This window comes from Podarcis pityusensis, assembly GCF_964106645.2.
Source record: "Podarcis pityusensis genome assembly, chromosome: 3".
Classification (NCBI taxonomy): domain Eukaryota; kingdom Metazoa; phylum Chordata; class Lepidosauria; order Squamata; family Lacertidae; genus Podarcis; species Podarcis pityusensis.
In genome coordinates, this window is record NC_138026.1 from 69,014,952 (window position 1) to 69,030,907 (window position 15,956).

Sequence of the window (15,956 nt, forward strand, 5' to 3'; positions counted from 1 at the left end):
TAATAGTAACACAGCATTATAATATGTATATTCCAGATGAGTTGTTTATTTTTAAAAAAAACACTCCTCCCCGCTCCTCTGCTTCCTACCCCGCTCCCCTTTTTCTTTAAATTGCTGCTGCTGAACTCTCTCCGTTTCCGTTCTCAGCTCAGAATTCACCGCCCTCGCGATTATTTACATCAGCAGACAATCGTAGAGGGCGAGGAAAGGGGGGGAGAGACCCTGGGACTTGTAGTCCTTCCCCGTTTCCTCTTCGGCTAACCTCACTTCCCCTTATGGAAGCTGTTTTTGTTTTAACATCTATGTAGTCTTGTACACGCGGAAGGAAGGCAGTGGACTACATTCCCCAGAAGGCCGTGCGCTCGAGAGTGGGAGAGGGAGGGAGGCGGGAGATGGACCTTGAGCCTTCTTCCTCTTGAGGCAGGAGAACATTGGAGGGTGGCGGGGGAATCTCCGCTTTCGCGCCGTCGCGTGGTCGGGAGCCGGGACCCAGCGCAGGGCGCGGGGGGAGGTTGGAGGAAGAGAGTGAAAACAATAAGGGCAGCGGCAGCACAAGCCGGCCGTTCTCGCTGCCGCCGCTTGGGGTTGGCGAGAGGAGGCATCGCCGCCGGCTGCCGAGAGGAAAGCGGGCTGGGAGGCGACGGGGAGAGACCCTGAGAGACCGCAAGCGACCTGGGCGCGCTGCCGCTGCTGCTGCGTGGCTTGTGGGCGGCGGAGGACGAGGCAGGGAGCGAGGGGCTCCCCGGGGGAGACGGAGCGAGGCGAACAAAGGCGAAGGGACCGGAGGACCTTCCCTGGCCGAGAGGAAGCCCCGTGAGGCGGACGCTCAACGGGCAGAGTTCCCGCTGCCTTCCAGCCATGAGACAGAAGAGCAAATCCCGAGGAGGGGCTTCTGGCGGCTGGTGCTCGCTCTGCCGCGGCTCTCAGTGAACCCGACCTCCTCCCCTGGCGAGGAGGCTTCTTCCAGGAACGGTTCAAGGGAAAGAAATCTCTCCCTGCTGCTGCTGCTGCTGCTGCTGCTGCTGCTGCTGCTTCTGACCCGTGTAAACGAAGTGACTCCTGGTTCCCCTCAGCAGCGAGAGGAGAAGAAGAAACGGCGCCGAGGGAAGCGTGTGTGAGGGCGGCTATTTTATAACCGTGCCTCCCTCTTCCTTTCCCTCCCTCCTTTCGCCTGCCTTTGCCAACAGCTTCCATCGCTTTTGAACGGGGGCGCGTGGATGTCGGGAGGCGAGGGGGAAGCGGGTGCTGTCGCCGCCGCCGGGCGCTGTTTTCGGGTCGCTTCTCTCCCACACGCTCCTCCCGGCGATGAAAAGCGGGATCCAGGAAGCTGCTTCTGCTTGGTCTGGCTGCTGGGGATAAATAAACCCAGATAGAGTAGGAGGTGGAAAGTGAAGCGCCCGCCGCTCTTTTGCTCGACATCAGGCTCTGTTCAAGTGGAAGGCAGCTCTGGGGTTGTGAGGGGGTCGTGGACAGATTTAGGTCCGACGACAGTTTGAAAGGAGCGGGGTAGGTGGGTGGGCTGCCAGCCCGATACCTTCTGGAACGGGAGACGAATCTTGGATGGCTTCACTATCTGACTGACTAATTCCTGTATCGAAGCTGGAATGAGTTTCAGAGAGCAACTCCTTGATTTGCTTATATAAAAGCCTGGAAGTCTCAATAAGAGCGACGGAAGGAAGAAAAGCGGAAGGGATTTATAATATAAACATTTTATTTGCATCTCTTTCCTCTGAAATCAAGTTGTTGTTTTTTCTGGAAGAAAGGAAGGGTGAACTGGATATTTGTTGGCAAATAGAAATGAAGGCTGGCTTTTAAAATGTCATGTATTATTTTTCCCCTGGCGATGGATATTGACCACCACATTTCTGTTATGTTCCAAAAACTTTCTTTTCTATAGTGAGAGCAAAGAGGAACTAATAGTTTTTTGTTGTCATTCAGAGCAACGGCCAGAAAAATACAGGCAGCTTACAGAGTCTAGGAGGAAATTGGATATTATGGATGGTTTCTCAACTGCTGGTTTTGGATTTGGATATATGTGTTTGGAACAATTAATAGGAATTTTAATTTTTGTAAAATGATCTGATAAAGGATCTTAACAAACTTATATGAAAGGAATCTACTCGGTTACAAAACACTCTTAACATTTTTAACCAAGACATGCTTAAGGATGTGGATTTGATGTAAAAACTGAGCAGCTTGTTAAACAAAAGGAACAATGCTTCAAAATCCTTTTAAAGCACTATTTCTTCCACAGTTGATTTATATTTTAGCTGTTTCTAGTTCCCGTTTCCTTGTATGATTACATACTTTTAAGGAACTGTTTTGAACTGTTTCACTTCATTGTGAAGAAAGTATAGACTACTTATGACTTCTGCAATGAACAGTTAACTGGGTGTTGTATAATGCCCTGATAAACTAAAGTACTAAAAGTGGCTTCAAGGAAACATCTTACCCAAGAGGTGTTTTGGGGGTTACTCCCCTCCTTATTCCCCCTTGATGACTCCAGGAGGTGGTGGAGGAGGGCCCATGAAAGACTGTGAATACAGTCAGATCAGCACTCACAGCTCCTCTTCTCCCATGGAGTCTCCTCATAAGAAAAAGAAAACAACTGCCAAGAGAAAATGGGAGGTTTTCCCTGGAAGAAACAAGTTCTTCTGTGATGGAAGGATCATGATGGCTCGTCAGACTGGAGTCTTCTACCTGACCCTTGTTCTTATTTTGGTTACCAGTGGACTGTTCTTCGCATTTGAGTAAGTGGCGTTAAAGTTTTCATTTATTTTCCCCCTTACCATAATGATACAGCTTTTTGAAAAAAGTTTCTATTTCCATTCTGTTCTATAATTACCAAAGATGGTTTGTAGTCTGTAGGCATGGATAATTGAGCTGTACCTATATCATGACTGATATAGTTATGTTTACAGTATGTTGAGATCTTGAAGCTGAGATTGCTACTATTTTCCACTGCATCTATATTTAAAACAGCCATTCTTTCCTTATGTCCAGCAACTTGGGCTGCTACATATGAATGAGAAGACTAGTTATTCCTGTCTTTTTATTTTTCAAAACTATTACTTGATTGTACTTTTTCACACAGCTTGTACTAAGCTGAACATACTTGCATTTTTAAAAGAAATTTTTAAAAACCTTATTGAGTCTAGCTGAATGATTTTTAGATTACTTTGCAACAGGCTGTTAAGGAACCAGGTGTTTACATTTACAGTACATCCAACTGTGAACTACATTTTCCTCTTTCTCTGATCAAGTCCTCTGTGTAAAGGTATGTATGTATCAAGTTGTTAGCCTGCCAGTGGATGCAGTCTGTAGAACTGCAGTTTGTATCTGGTAGCATGGTCTGTTCATTATGCTGCTGCTTGGTTTAGTTAGATGAATTTTAAAACCTCATCCAAAAGGTAAACTTTGTATAATTAGGCTAACTAGACATTTCACAAAATTCCTCTTCTCAGCTATTGTTCAAACTTCCTTCTTTTTTGTTGTTAGGCAATTCTTCCTTTAAAAAAAGAAAAAAATATAAATCCACCTGTTCATCATAAATACCTTACTCACTTCCCTGTTTGAAAGGTGAAGGATATTGCTTCTGACTTTGCTTAGTCTTTGTTAGCTTTAAAGTCTTCTCCTCACCCCACAGCATCTAGTATTTGCAACTATGTGAGTTTGGTATTTAAAAAAAGAAAGGAAAAAAACTGTAACTGAGCAAGAAGTAGCGTGTAAATATGAGATACGTGCAATAAGCCTGTGTGATGAAAGTGATCAAGGAGCACTAGTGTACACACCCTTTATTGCTTCCTCTGTGGCTCATGCCTAGTTATGCTGTGGTGTCTTAAAGTTATGCTCATGGAAGGCTAGTTGGGCTTCCTATACATATCTAGTTTGCCACTGTGAGAACTGGGTGCTGGACAAGATGAACTGTTGGCCTGATCCAGGAGACCCTCCTTATGTTATTAAGTGGACCTTTTAATGTACAATGCAGTTTAGCATCCTATGGAGAAATTGTGTAAATTATGAATCCTGAGGGAAATGTTATTTGATAATCTGTTTAGCAGATAAGTTTTTTTGAACTGAGTCGTGATCCATTCTTCCATGCACTGAAAACAGTGGAGCCTACTTTTGAGTATAAACACATATGATTGCGCTAAAAGTATTTTTTTGTGCTTGGGGACGATTTTTTCCACAAGAGCAGGTTTTGGGTCGAGCCACTGAAGACATGGTGTGTTTACATGATCCATTTTTCATTGAAAGAAAGAGCTTCTGTTTCAGGTTAGTTTATATGAGTATGAATTAGATAAGGGGTTTTGTGGTCCATGGACCACCAGTGATATGTGAACCCCATTCAGCTAGTCCATGGCATGTCCGCATTAAAATTTCATATTTATTTTTAGTGATATCTTCATTGTTTCTTTCATTTCTTATATTGTATTTTATTGAACTACAATTCAAATTCTATGAAATGCAAATTACAATACAATAAGATACAACTTTAGAAATGAAAGAACCAATAAAAATACCATTAAAAACATAGTTGCTATGGCATGTAGAAAAATAATTAAGTACGGTAGTCAAGACCACCAGCAGTTTTCAAGCTGTCTGTGGCAGCGGGCAAGGAGAAATTGGGAACCACTGAACTAAATGCTGATCTGATATTCAAAAGGTGAAATAGAGGCTGAAAGAGATTCTTGGTGAAATTAGACTTTCTTAGATCTCCAGATACTTGTTCATATACACTTGGCAAGTTATCATATTTGATTTGTAGAAGTTGAAAGAGTTCCTTAGAGAAGCATAACTGCAAATCTGCATAAATAGATGGGGTTGGTGTTTGGTTTTTGTACCTACATATTTAAAACATGATGAGTGATACAGCACTGGAAGCTTTTGTCCATGTAAATGGGTGTTATTGTTGGGAGACCATATTGTTTCCATACAAAGTAGGAGGATAGATACCATGCCCAGTAATTTCACCTGCTGGAAGCATTTTATTCATCCTGCTTTATTATCTTTATTTTTCTTTTTTAGTCTCATCAAGTATCCTAATGGGCACCTTTCAGAGAGGTGCACCTAATGGATTTTTTTCAGTACAGCAATTCTTGCTTGAGTAGTGAGAAAATTTCACTAGGAAAATAATAAATCCTCTAATTTTAAGTAACCACTCACATCTTCATGAATCCATCATAGAGTTTGCTAATGCATGGAAACATTATACTATTTCAGGACTCACTTTAAAAGTTCTAAAGCAAAATGTTAGATCTTGTCCTTACCTGTCAGTGGGTATGACATGTATTGAAAGAGGCTAATCAGAAGTAAAGTACCGGTAGATTTCAAATAATCTGCATAAGAATAAAATGGTACAGCAGCTCTGGGTATTTCTGCCTCTTCCTGATGGCTAAAGAACAAAACATGTTTTGAGACAATAATCATGTGATAATCAATTTGTTGCAAATGCCCTATATACAGACACTGTTGCTCTACTTTTGATCTGATGTCATAAGTTTGGCAGTTATTTTTATCAGCCTAATAGGCTGTCATTTATTGAACTGCAATTTAATTTGAATTAGGCATATTAGAATCTAAAATCTTCTCAAAACACATCACATAAGTAACTCATTTCTATTCTACATACTTGTGCAAGACTCCATAGGTTTTTGTGTATTTGTACACTCTGCTTGCTGTTATCAAGAACTTTTTGCAACAAACACGCAGGCGCATGCTGCTAATTTTTCATAAGAGACACCATTTAACACTGGCATAATCTGTTATTGGTTTACTTTATTACATAATATTTAATTAAATAATATTAAATATTAAACAATCTGCAGGTGTTTCCCTTTATTTTTAATACAAAATACAAAAAGCTGTGAAGCTGTAATTAAGTGCATGCATGTGGTGGAAATTCTCCTGAGCGCTATTTGTGTGTAAATGTATAGCTGTACAGTGGTACCTCGGGTTACAAACACTTCAGGTTATAGACGCTTCAGGTTACAGACTGCTAACCCAGAAATAGTACCTCAGGTTAAGAACTTTGCTTCAGGATGAGAAAAGAAATCGTGTGGCAGCGGCAGCAGGAGGCCCCATTAGCTAAAGTGGTACCTCAGGTTAAGAACAGTTTCAGGTTAAGAACGGACCTCCAGAACGAATTAAGTTCTTAACCTGAAGTACAACTGTAGTGGCTTACAAGGAGGTATATATTGCCATATAGCATACCAGGCAGATGTTAGAGTTCTTTTTGATAGGATATGGTGGATATGCTTTAGAATTGTGGACATGTAATAATTAGTATTATTAAGTTTAAGGCTCTCAAAGCATCTGTCTCACAATGTAAAACAAATTCTTATTCTGCAGAGAGAAATCTAATGCTCTAAAGCAGGTTTTTTTTGGTCTCATGTGCTCTAGTAGAATGCGTATGTCCCAGAAGATCTAGTCAGAAGCAGTAGTCTTTTGCTCTGCCCTTAGCAACAGCGTGAGGAATCAGTATCCTGAGCTATTATTACATGAAGTGCTTGAATATGGAATGTTGAAATCTTGTGTATATGCAAATACACAAAACTGGCACAAAAATGATTCATATGCAGTTTCCCATGGCCTTCTTCATTTTATGGTTTAATAGTTATTAAAGCATACTATCTACAACACAATTTGTAATTCTCTTAATAGTATCATTATTTCATCACAATAATTATATATAAATTCAGGATGCAGAACCAAATATGTAATTAGTTTCCCCCCGCCGCACATACTTCAAGATTTGAATATGCCTGATGATGTGACAGCTAATTTTTCAGAAAGTTTATAGGGACCAGTAAAAATACTGAATATTCATGTAGAGTTTGCCAGCCTTAATAAGAAGGTGGGCAGGTCAGGAAGACTGAAATCTTGGATATCATAACAAGTTAAGCTTGTTATATAAAAACAAATGGTTGCTGATCTGGAAGAAACGACCAAATGACAAACAAATGGGTAGATCTTAAGAATCACTCCTGGAAGGAAGTTAATGGGGGAAGGGAACATTTCCACCCCTTCGGGTATCTGTACTTGGCTAGCAGTGACTCCTGAAAGCAGGTGATGTTCTCACTTTCAGCTGCTTCCTACTGGGGCAGAGAAAGGCAGACTCCACTCCAACAGATAGAGATTGTGCTTCCCCCACCCTGCCAAATAACTGTTTGGCAGGCTGAGAGGAGCATGTTTTACTTAGGGAGGAAGGCACGCACAGATGACTGTTTCCTTCCTCATTGGAATTGTGCTGTCTTCAGCCTCCAAGCAATGTGATGGTAGGTGGAAGGCATGTTAAGGGATTCACAGCAGGTGTCAGAAGAGACCTGTGAAGTTGCATGAGAGCTGCAGGCCACTACATCTGTCTTAAATGGATCCCTTAGATGCCTGCAGTACATCATTTGATCATGGAAAGATGATTAAAAATTACAAATGTTTCTTACTCCCTTAAAATGTTATGATGGGAGAGTTGGAGTAATTCTGTTACAAAAAATAGTTTTAGGATATTGATATTTAGGCAAACTAGTCCCCCCCTTACTTTGTTTCCCTTTATGAGAGTGTATCATTAAATTATTTTATTATTATAAAATAGTCCTGTGGAATTCTGTTTCCAATCTGGAATATTTTTCTAAATATGGTCCTCCCCCCACTGCAAGATGCTCTGTCACATACTGTTGCGGTTACTTTGGCTATGTTAGATTCTTTAGTGAGTGAAAGTCCTAGCCAGATATTCTAGTTCCTGTTCAGCCCCAGTGAGCATGAGCAATAGTCAGGGATGATGGGAGTTGGAGTCCAGCAATATCTGGAGGGCAGCAGTTTGAAGAGGACTTTATTAGTTGTTGTTTTTAAAGTCTTACAGCTTCTTACTAAACAAGCCTGCTACACAAGTGATAATCAGACTATTCCAGTTCCCTCTAATAACCCTGGATCCCTGGTGCTGATTTGGGAAGTAGCCATGTCATCTGCCTGATCTATTGGTTCCTGGATGCAGGTGATACAGGCTCTCGTAAAGGTAAAGGGACCCCTGACCATTAGGTCCAGTTGTGACTGACTCTGGGGTTGCGACGCTCATCTCACTTTATTGGCCGAGGGAGCCGGCATACAGCATGACTAAGCCGCTTCTGGCAAAACCAGAGCAGCACACGGAAATGCCGTTTACCTTCCCGCCGGAGCGGTACCTATTTATCTACTTGCACTTTGACGTGCTTTCGAACTGCTAGGTTGGCAGGAGCAGGGACTGAGCAACAGGAGCTCACCCCGTTGTGGGGATTCGAACCGCCGACCTTCTGATCGGCAAGTTCTAGGCTCTGTGGTTTAACCCACAGCGCCACCCGCGTCCCTACAGGCTCTCATAGGCCCAACCTAATTGCATGGAGAACACGTTGTTTGCATTTGCCTTGAAAACTGTACAGATATAGGTACTTACAGCATGGTAGTGATCTGATTCAGATGTTACAGTCTTCTCCTGGTTGTATATTCTTTTTAAAGCACTGTTTGAGCCACAGTTCCCCAGTTGTAATATTATGGGGATTGGTTTAACAAACCACAATATATTATGGGGATGTGTGGGGTGGGGAGAGGGGAATGTATGATCACAAGGCCAGTAAACAAAGTTTATTGTGTCTGAACCATGCCAGTATCTTAAAAATAGTAATGAAGACTGTAAAGATATAGTCATTGTGTCATTTTGAAATAATACCCCATTGATGTTCTATAAATACATGATTTCTAGATTACCTTTTTTACTACATACAGTATAGGAAAAACAGTACATTCTAATGACACTTTCTTGTAATGGAAACAATTACAGTGTGAATATTTTATAGCATATACTCAAACATACCTTTTGAGACATTAGTAGAGACATACTGTACATTAGCAATGGATACTTCCATATCTTTGTTGCTTACCCAGTGGTTCTATGCTCCTAGAAAAGTATATCTTCATCTTGAAAAGATCGGGGCGGGGAGAGCTGCAACAGGACAGTGTCTGGTTTTTTTGCACAAATAATACAAGAGTATTTTATCTTTTTTGACATTGGCCTACACTATTATTTTCTTCTTAGAGTATAGTTTGCAAAAATCAGAATATTTGTGATATTGTTAATACAGAATTAAGTTATGCACTTTACACCAGTGATACAATATTGTTTATAAAGTTGTTTGCATTCTCTGGAAATGATATAGAAATCCTGTTGTAATGTGCATTGAGAATTTGGTAGTGAAGCCCCTAGTAGTGATTAGCTGATCGGATATCACAGAGTAAGAAAAGGCAGCTAAGCTCAAAGTGGTAAGCGGAGAACAAGCATGCCTGCGTCCCTCCCCCAGTTCATGCACAGAAAGCAGCAGAAAAAGAGAAGTAGGGGATCTTAGGAAATGACGGTTGGATCTTGTGAAAGGGAACTGGGGGCAAATGTGTGTTAAACTCTCAAAAGTGCTGTTTAAATACATGTGCTAAAAGAACATTGCATTTGCAAAGTAAAACTATTGCACAAAAGATTGCACTTCTGCATAAATATCTCACTGCATGTCTGATAAGTAAGCATACAACATTTCCTAGCCTGCAAAAAAACATTAGTCTGCTGGGGGATGGCAGAGGAGAGATGGATAAAATCAATCCACAATTCTGCACTCTGATTGGTTTCTGTGCTGAGCACAGAGGGGAGAGACAGTGCTCCATCCCTGCACTGCCAGACCTCTCTTCACTTTTCACGGAATTGAATACACTTGCTGGCATGCAATTCTTGCCACCTGTGGCTACCATTCTAGTACAGTGGTACCTCAGGTTACATACGCTTCAGGTTACAAACTCCGCTAACCCAGAAATAGTGCTTCAGGTTAAGAATTTTGCTTCAGGATGAGAACAGAAATCATGCTTCGGCAGCGCGGCAGCAGCAGGAGGCCCCATTAGCTAAAGTGGTGCTTCAGGTTAAGAACAGTTTCAGGTGAAGAACGGACCTCCGGAAGGAGGTACCACTGTACTTAAATACTGTACTTAACCCGAGGTACCACTGTACTTAAATACAAAGCCAAGCTGTAATATGTTGAGAAAAGTGTTTACCGTATATACTCGAATATAAACTGACTTTTTCAGCATTTTTTTATGCTGAAAAAGCTTCCCTTGGCTTATACTCAAGTGAGGCGGGCAGCAGCGGAGGGACGAGCCCTTTCTCACCGCTCGTTCCTCCACCGCCGCCCGCCTCTTGCACGGGAAGCTGCACCTCTCCCAACCGGACTCCTATGCCTGCTCTTGCAAGTGGCAGAGGGGGCGGCAGAGGGATGAGCGGCCCAAAAGGAGCCCTTTCAGGCTGTTTGTTCTTCCTCTTCCGCTGCCACCACCACCAGGTTTGTGGTGTGAACTGACTTACACTCGAGTCAATAGGTTTTCCCAGTTTTTTGTCCTGAAATTAGGTGCCTTGGCTTATATTCGGGTCAGCTTATACTCGAGTATATATGGTATATTCTACCTTTCTGTCCTTGACTCCTGAGGCAGTTCACATTAAGAAATGAAGTATTTAAAACAGCTTACAATGGTTGCTGGACACAGCTTTATTTATCCTTATGCATTTGAAACCAATTTTATGTTGCTATCAGTGATTGGGTAAGTGCAAGGTAACTGCATCCCTGGAACACATATAATGTAAGCTTTGTGGAACAATTTGTGCTGATTGCAAAATTTGTGTTATAAATCAGTATCTTGAATTATTTCTAATCCACAACATTAAAACTGAAAAGAGAAATATCAGGCAATGAGGTTGTTTCAGATTTAGGTATATGTTGTTTAGGCATAATGCATTAGGCATATTAGCCATGTTAAAATAAGAATGATTCATACTTGGCAATATACATTAGATTCCTAGATACTTAACATTTGTTGTGGAGACATACACATGCACCAGTCACAAAAACACCTTAATAAACTTCTCCATTTATAACTAGCATAGAAAGGATAGATTTCTTGTAAATCAAGAAAATCTTTAATAAAAATACATTTAAAAAAAGGATTGATTTCCTGACAATTCCATTTTTGTCCACAGCTTAGAAGAACACTATTTTTAAAAGGGAGGAAATAAGGATGTCTGGGCCCTGCTTCCTCAGTAAGTAATCCCAAGGAAGGAAAACTTGCATAATTAAGTCTTGTCACACTGACATCCAAGCATTGACAGGCAATGAAAGGGGGGGGGGAGGCTTTGCTGTTGCATGGATTGGAACTGGGCAAAATAACACACTGATCTGTAGCCCAGTCAAGATACTTTCATCAGGAAACAACATCTTCTTGAGGATGTACTCCTGAGCCCTAAATTTTTGTAGAGATGATTCAAATGCATGGATGAGGGACACTTGGATGATAAGGAGGAGGGTCCCTTAACCATTCCTATTCCAGACAACTCTTGCTGGCAACTGCCTCATTTCTAAGGCTGTTGTTGTCCCAGTTGGATTGGGTTGTGGTTTTGGAGTCCACCTTGAAGAAAAGATAAAACTAATAATAATAATAATAATAATAATAATAATAATAATAATAATTATTATTTGTACCCCGCCCATCTGGCTGGGTTTCCCCAGCCACTCTGGGCAGCTTCTACAGAAACCAAAAATGCACTAAAATCACACATTAAAAACTTCCCTGCACAGGGCTGCCTTAAGATGTCTTCTGAATGTAAGGTAGTTATTTATCGCTTGACATCTAATGGGAGGGCATTCCACAGGGCGGGTGCCACTACCAAGAAGGCCCTCTGTCTGGTTCCCTGTAGCTTTGCTTCTCGCAATGAGGGAACCGCCAGAAGGCCCTCGGTGCTGGATCTCAGCGTCCAGGCAGAACGATGGAGGTGGAGATGCTCCTTCAGGTATATATGAGGGGGTGGCATTTTGCAGGAGAGACCTGGTAGTCTATAAGTGCCATTCTCTTTAGCATTATGAAGGAATTGCTCTTTGATTTTTCCGGTATCTCTCCCATGGTTTCTTCCCTGAAAATGGCTGAGGTTGACTAGCAAAGCACAAACAAGTGGGCAAACTCGAGCTGTTCAGATATCTGAATCAGCCGTGCATGTAGCAAGGTTTGGCCATAACTCTTTATGATTGGATAACTGGATTTGCGGATAAAAAGCTTTCTGATAGAAGTCTCTGCGTGTATTTCCTATTCCAATGTAGCCATTCAGCATCCTGAATTTTGTCTTGTTTATTAGCAACTCAGTAACCATAAAAGGAAATGTATGTTCAAACTCCTCTTTTGCAAGGAATGAATAACTGTTCTTGTTTGTAAGCTGCCTTAAGTCCCTTGAGGTAGTGCATATATATGTGTGTGTGCATGCATATTTACTTAGACATAAATCTTACTGTGCTTTGTGGGACTTACACCCGGGTATGTGTACATAGGATTGCTGCTGTAGTTCATGAGGATAATTTGTATCGCCCAATTATTATTATTTTTATGAAACGAGATAACATTGCCTTCTTGAGAATTAGCAACCCGTGTAGGATCTGCTTACCATGGCTGCAATGTCAATAAAGGGTCATGGGAAGAAATTTATGAGATTTTCTGAATTCTAGAAATAACTGTGCAGTCCATCCCCCCTCCCCATCCCTTAAAGGATTGTAGAAATTAAATGTTCATGAATCATACACTTGTAATGTTCAGTTGCTGTATGTTGAATCAGTCTGAACATTTGGGGTATATTCTGTATTCCTTTGCATGTGACTACAGTGCTCATATGTGCAGGAATCATCCTGGGTCTCTTTAGAGTTTAGACTGAGCCCTATTTCTTTTTCCTTCTTCCCTTGGCCAATGAGGAAGCAGTATGGTAGAAATTTGTGGGGAACTCATCTTCACATTAACAGTTACTCCAAGCCTTCTGTGTACACCAAAAGAGGAAAGTGGGAGGGAGGTAAAGAGTGGGGCTCCTGACATTAGCATGTGTGTTTGTGTTCCTCTGCCCATTGATGCTGCACCCAAAGTCTTGTTTCTTTAGTGTTTTAAGAATGTGCAAGAGGGAGGCTTTCTTTTATATTCATTTTAGTGAGATAGTTCAGACGGTATTCACATTTTAGTGAGATCGTTCAGATGGTATTCACATGCGAGCACCAAAAAGCATTTGAACCATAGCTTCCAAGGGAAGGAGGAATTCTGTTCCTGATATGCATATTCAGTAGTATAAGCCCTTGGAGTCCACTTTGATAATGAATGAGGGTAACACCACCAGCTCAAAGCAAGTGAATGGGCAGAGGCTCATCTCAGACCTCATACAGTGGTACCTCAGGTTACATACGCTTCAGGTTACATACGCTTCAGGTTACAGACTCCACTAACCCAGAAATATTACCTCGGGTTAAGAACTTTGCTTCAGGATGAGAACAGAAATTGTGCGACGGCGGCAGCGGGAGGCCCCATTAGCTAAAGTGGTGTCTCAGGTTAAGAACAGTTTCAGGTTAAGAACGGACCTCCGGAACGAATTAAGTACTTAACCCGAGGTACCACTGTATTCAGCTTCAGAGGTACTTGGAAACAGCAAGCAGTATTTCTGCTACTTAATGCTTCCGAGGCTCAATACTAATGCAAGAACAAGGCCTCCTTCTCCCAAGGAGCAACATGGATGCGTAACATAGGGAGTGACTTCAAAAATTGGCATTGTTTTCTCTACCATAGATTCTATATGGTAGCAATCTAATGATACTCTTGAGGCCCATTCTCTGTAGTAAACCATCAGAACTGTTTACGTACACAAACAGCGTAAGCCAATAGTGGGGGTGCATCTGTTTGATGTGCTGGGTATCTAGGCATCTGTTGGCTTAGATAACTGTAAAATGTTGGTAATTTATATTTTTTAAAAATATTATCTTTGGATTTTAATGGATTTCTGAAAAGATAATTCTCTTGAACTTATTCAGATGCTCCCTAATTGCTGCTTCCTTATTTATCTTATTGTAATGGTAGTTTCTAACATGTTTTTACTTTGTATGAAGCCCGGACAGTCAACTCTTTATTATTGTGTGGCTGATAAAACTGAAATAATAAATAAAGGTGCAACCACTTTCTTTCTAATGCCACACATCAAGATTGCCAGCCTACTTTATATTGAATAAAGTTGCTAACAAAGTGATTGATTTTTCTTTGTGATTACTTTTTCTTCCTTAGCACTTTGCAGTACAACTGAACAAAAAAATATAATTCGAACATTTCCCCCTATTTAATTTTCCTCTTCAGTGATACACCTTAAAGAAGGGCATCCACAATTGAGTGCTCTCCAGCTGTTGTCGAACTCCAGCTCTCATTGTTCCTGACTATTCGCCACACTGACTGGGGCTGATAGGAGTTAGGAATCCAGCAACATCTGGCAGACAGCAGATTGGGGAAGGCAGCCTTAAAGGAACTAAAACATTTGGTTGCATTAGTGTTAGCTTAGTGCCAGCAAGTGCAGTGTCTTGACAATATGTCAGTGTTTGTGGTTCAGATCAAAAGCAAACTTCTTTAAAAGCTGACTAATTATTTTGCAGAAAGAATGTATGTGAAGTTAATGTATCTTTGAAAATGGAACGTACACAAACCGCTTCTTGCATGATTTATGAGTGTCTGTGTAACTGATGCAGCATTTGAGACTACTCTGTCCAGCACTGTTTTTTCCATGTGTGCAGTAATCCCAACATAAACTTTTTATGGATTCTGATACCCAGGTTTCCATGAATTGTGACTGAAAATTAAAGTATTGCCCAGACAAGTTCAGTCTGTATATAGTTTATAAACTAGTTTAAAGTGGAAACGAAATAGAAGTGTGTTCATGTGGTGTGATGTACAATGTGATAATTTAGGGCAGGGTTCGTTAATGTGCAATTCTCCATATGTTAGTTACTTAACTTCAGCTCCCATCATCCCTGACCATTGGCCATGCTGGCTAGGGCTGATGGAAGTTGTAGTCCAACACCACCTGGAATGCCACAGGTTTCTCAACCCTGAGTTAGGGTATCAGTGATAACTGTATTTGTGAATTAGCTATAACCATTACTCATCTTCAAGCATCGGGATATTTCATGACATTTCTAAAATATTGGAGTTGAGATAACAAGCTACATTGTGTGAGATCCCAGGCTATCATCTGAAAGTACATAAGGCCATCACCTTGCTGAAGCTAAGCAGGTCTGGGGTTGGTCAGTGCCTGGCTGAGTGATCTTCTGGGAACTACATGTAACTGCCTTGGGTTTATAATGGAAAGCAGATGGAATATTAATTAAATAAATAAAAACATGTCCTGCAGTAGAAACTGAAGATGTGTGTTTATTCTCAGTGAAATCAAATTCTAGCTGAAGCAAATTAACTTGGGTACCATCTCAACTTCAGAATTTTTACATTTAAAAAGCTTTGTGCCCATCAGATTTGTTGTGGTGACTTGTAGGTTCTTGTACATTTGCTTGATTGACTATCCTGATTTTTATATGAAACATTTTTTTCTGTTCTGGAGGTACTGAATAAATAGCTTTTGTGGCAGTCCAACATGTCACTTTTTCTTTTTTTCTTTTTAAATAATTTTTATTAACAGGCCAATCACATCACATTATCCATATCACATTAATTCCAAATTATACAGCCAAATTTTAAATTTTGTTGGGGGTACCCATACATCCAGCTCAGCTCGAGTCCAAAACAGCATCACTTATCTTACTGCTTTAATTAGACAGTTCTGTCCAGTTTGATCCGGATAGTCCTTTATTACTTCCTTTTTCTTCTTGTTGTTATCATAAATTCCTTTCTTTGCGATCTCTGATGATTTTCACAGGCAAGTTAAAAGCTGGCATTCTATGTGGATTTTGTACTCTTCCAAAAATCATATCGATCAGGGACAGCCTCTGTACAACGCTTCCATAAACAAAATTAATCTCCAATCTGTCCTTTATTTTTCTCAGGCTTACCAAATAAATCAAATGAGTCTGGGGGTTCTGTCAGGTCAAACTTGCATTCCAGCATTCCTTCTC

The 15,956-nt window shown here is 41.0% G+C and overlaps 1 protein-coding gene across 5 annotated transcripts in view; it reads left to right on the forward strand.

Annotated features, from left to right (window-relative positions):
* Positions 1-435: 435 nt before the first annotated feature.
* Positions 436-15,956, forward strand: part of ZDHHC14 (zDHHC palmitoyltransferase 14) — a 65,736-nt gene continuing 50,215 nt past the window's right edge. For all 5 annotated transcript variants that reach the window (XR_013983905.1, XM_080998393.1, XM_080998395.1 and 2 more), the window contains exon 1: positions 436-2,750. Coding sequence is in view for 4 of the 5 variants with exons in the window: in XM_080998393.1 (XP_080854519.1) it covers positions 2,497-2,750 (254 nt within the window). In the remaining variant the exon portion in view is untranslated. The remainder of the gene's footprint in view (positions 2,751-15,956) is intronic.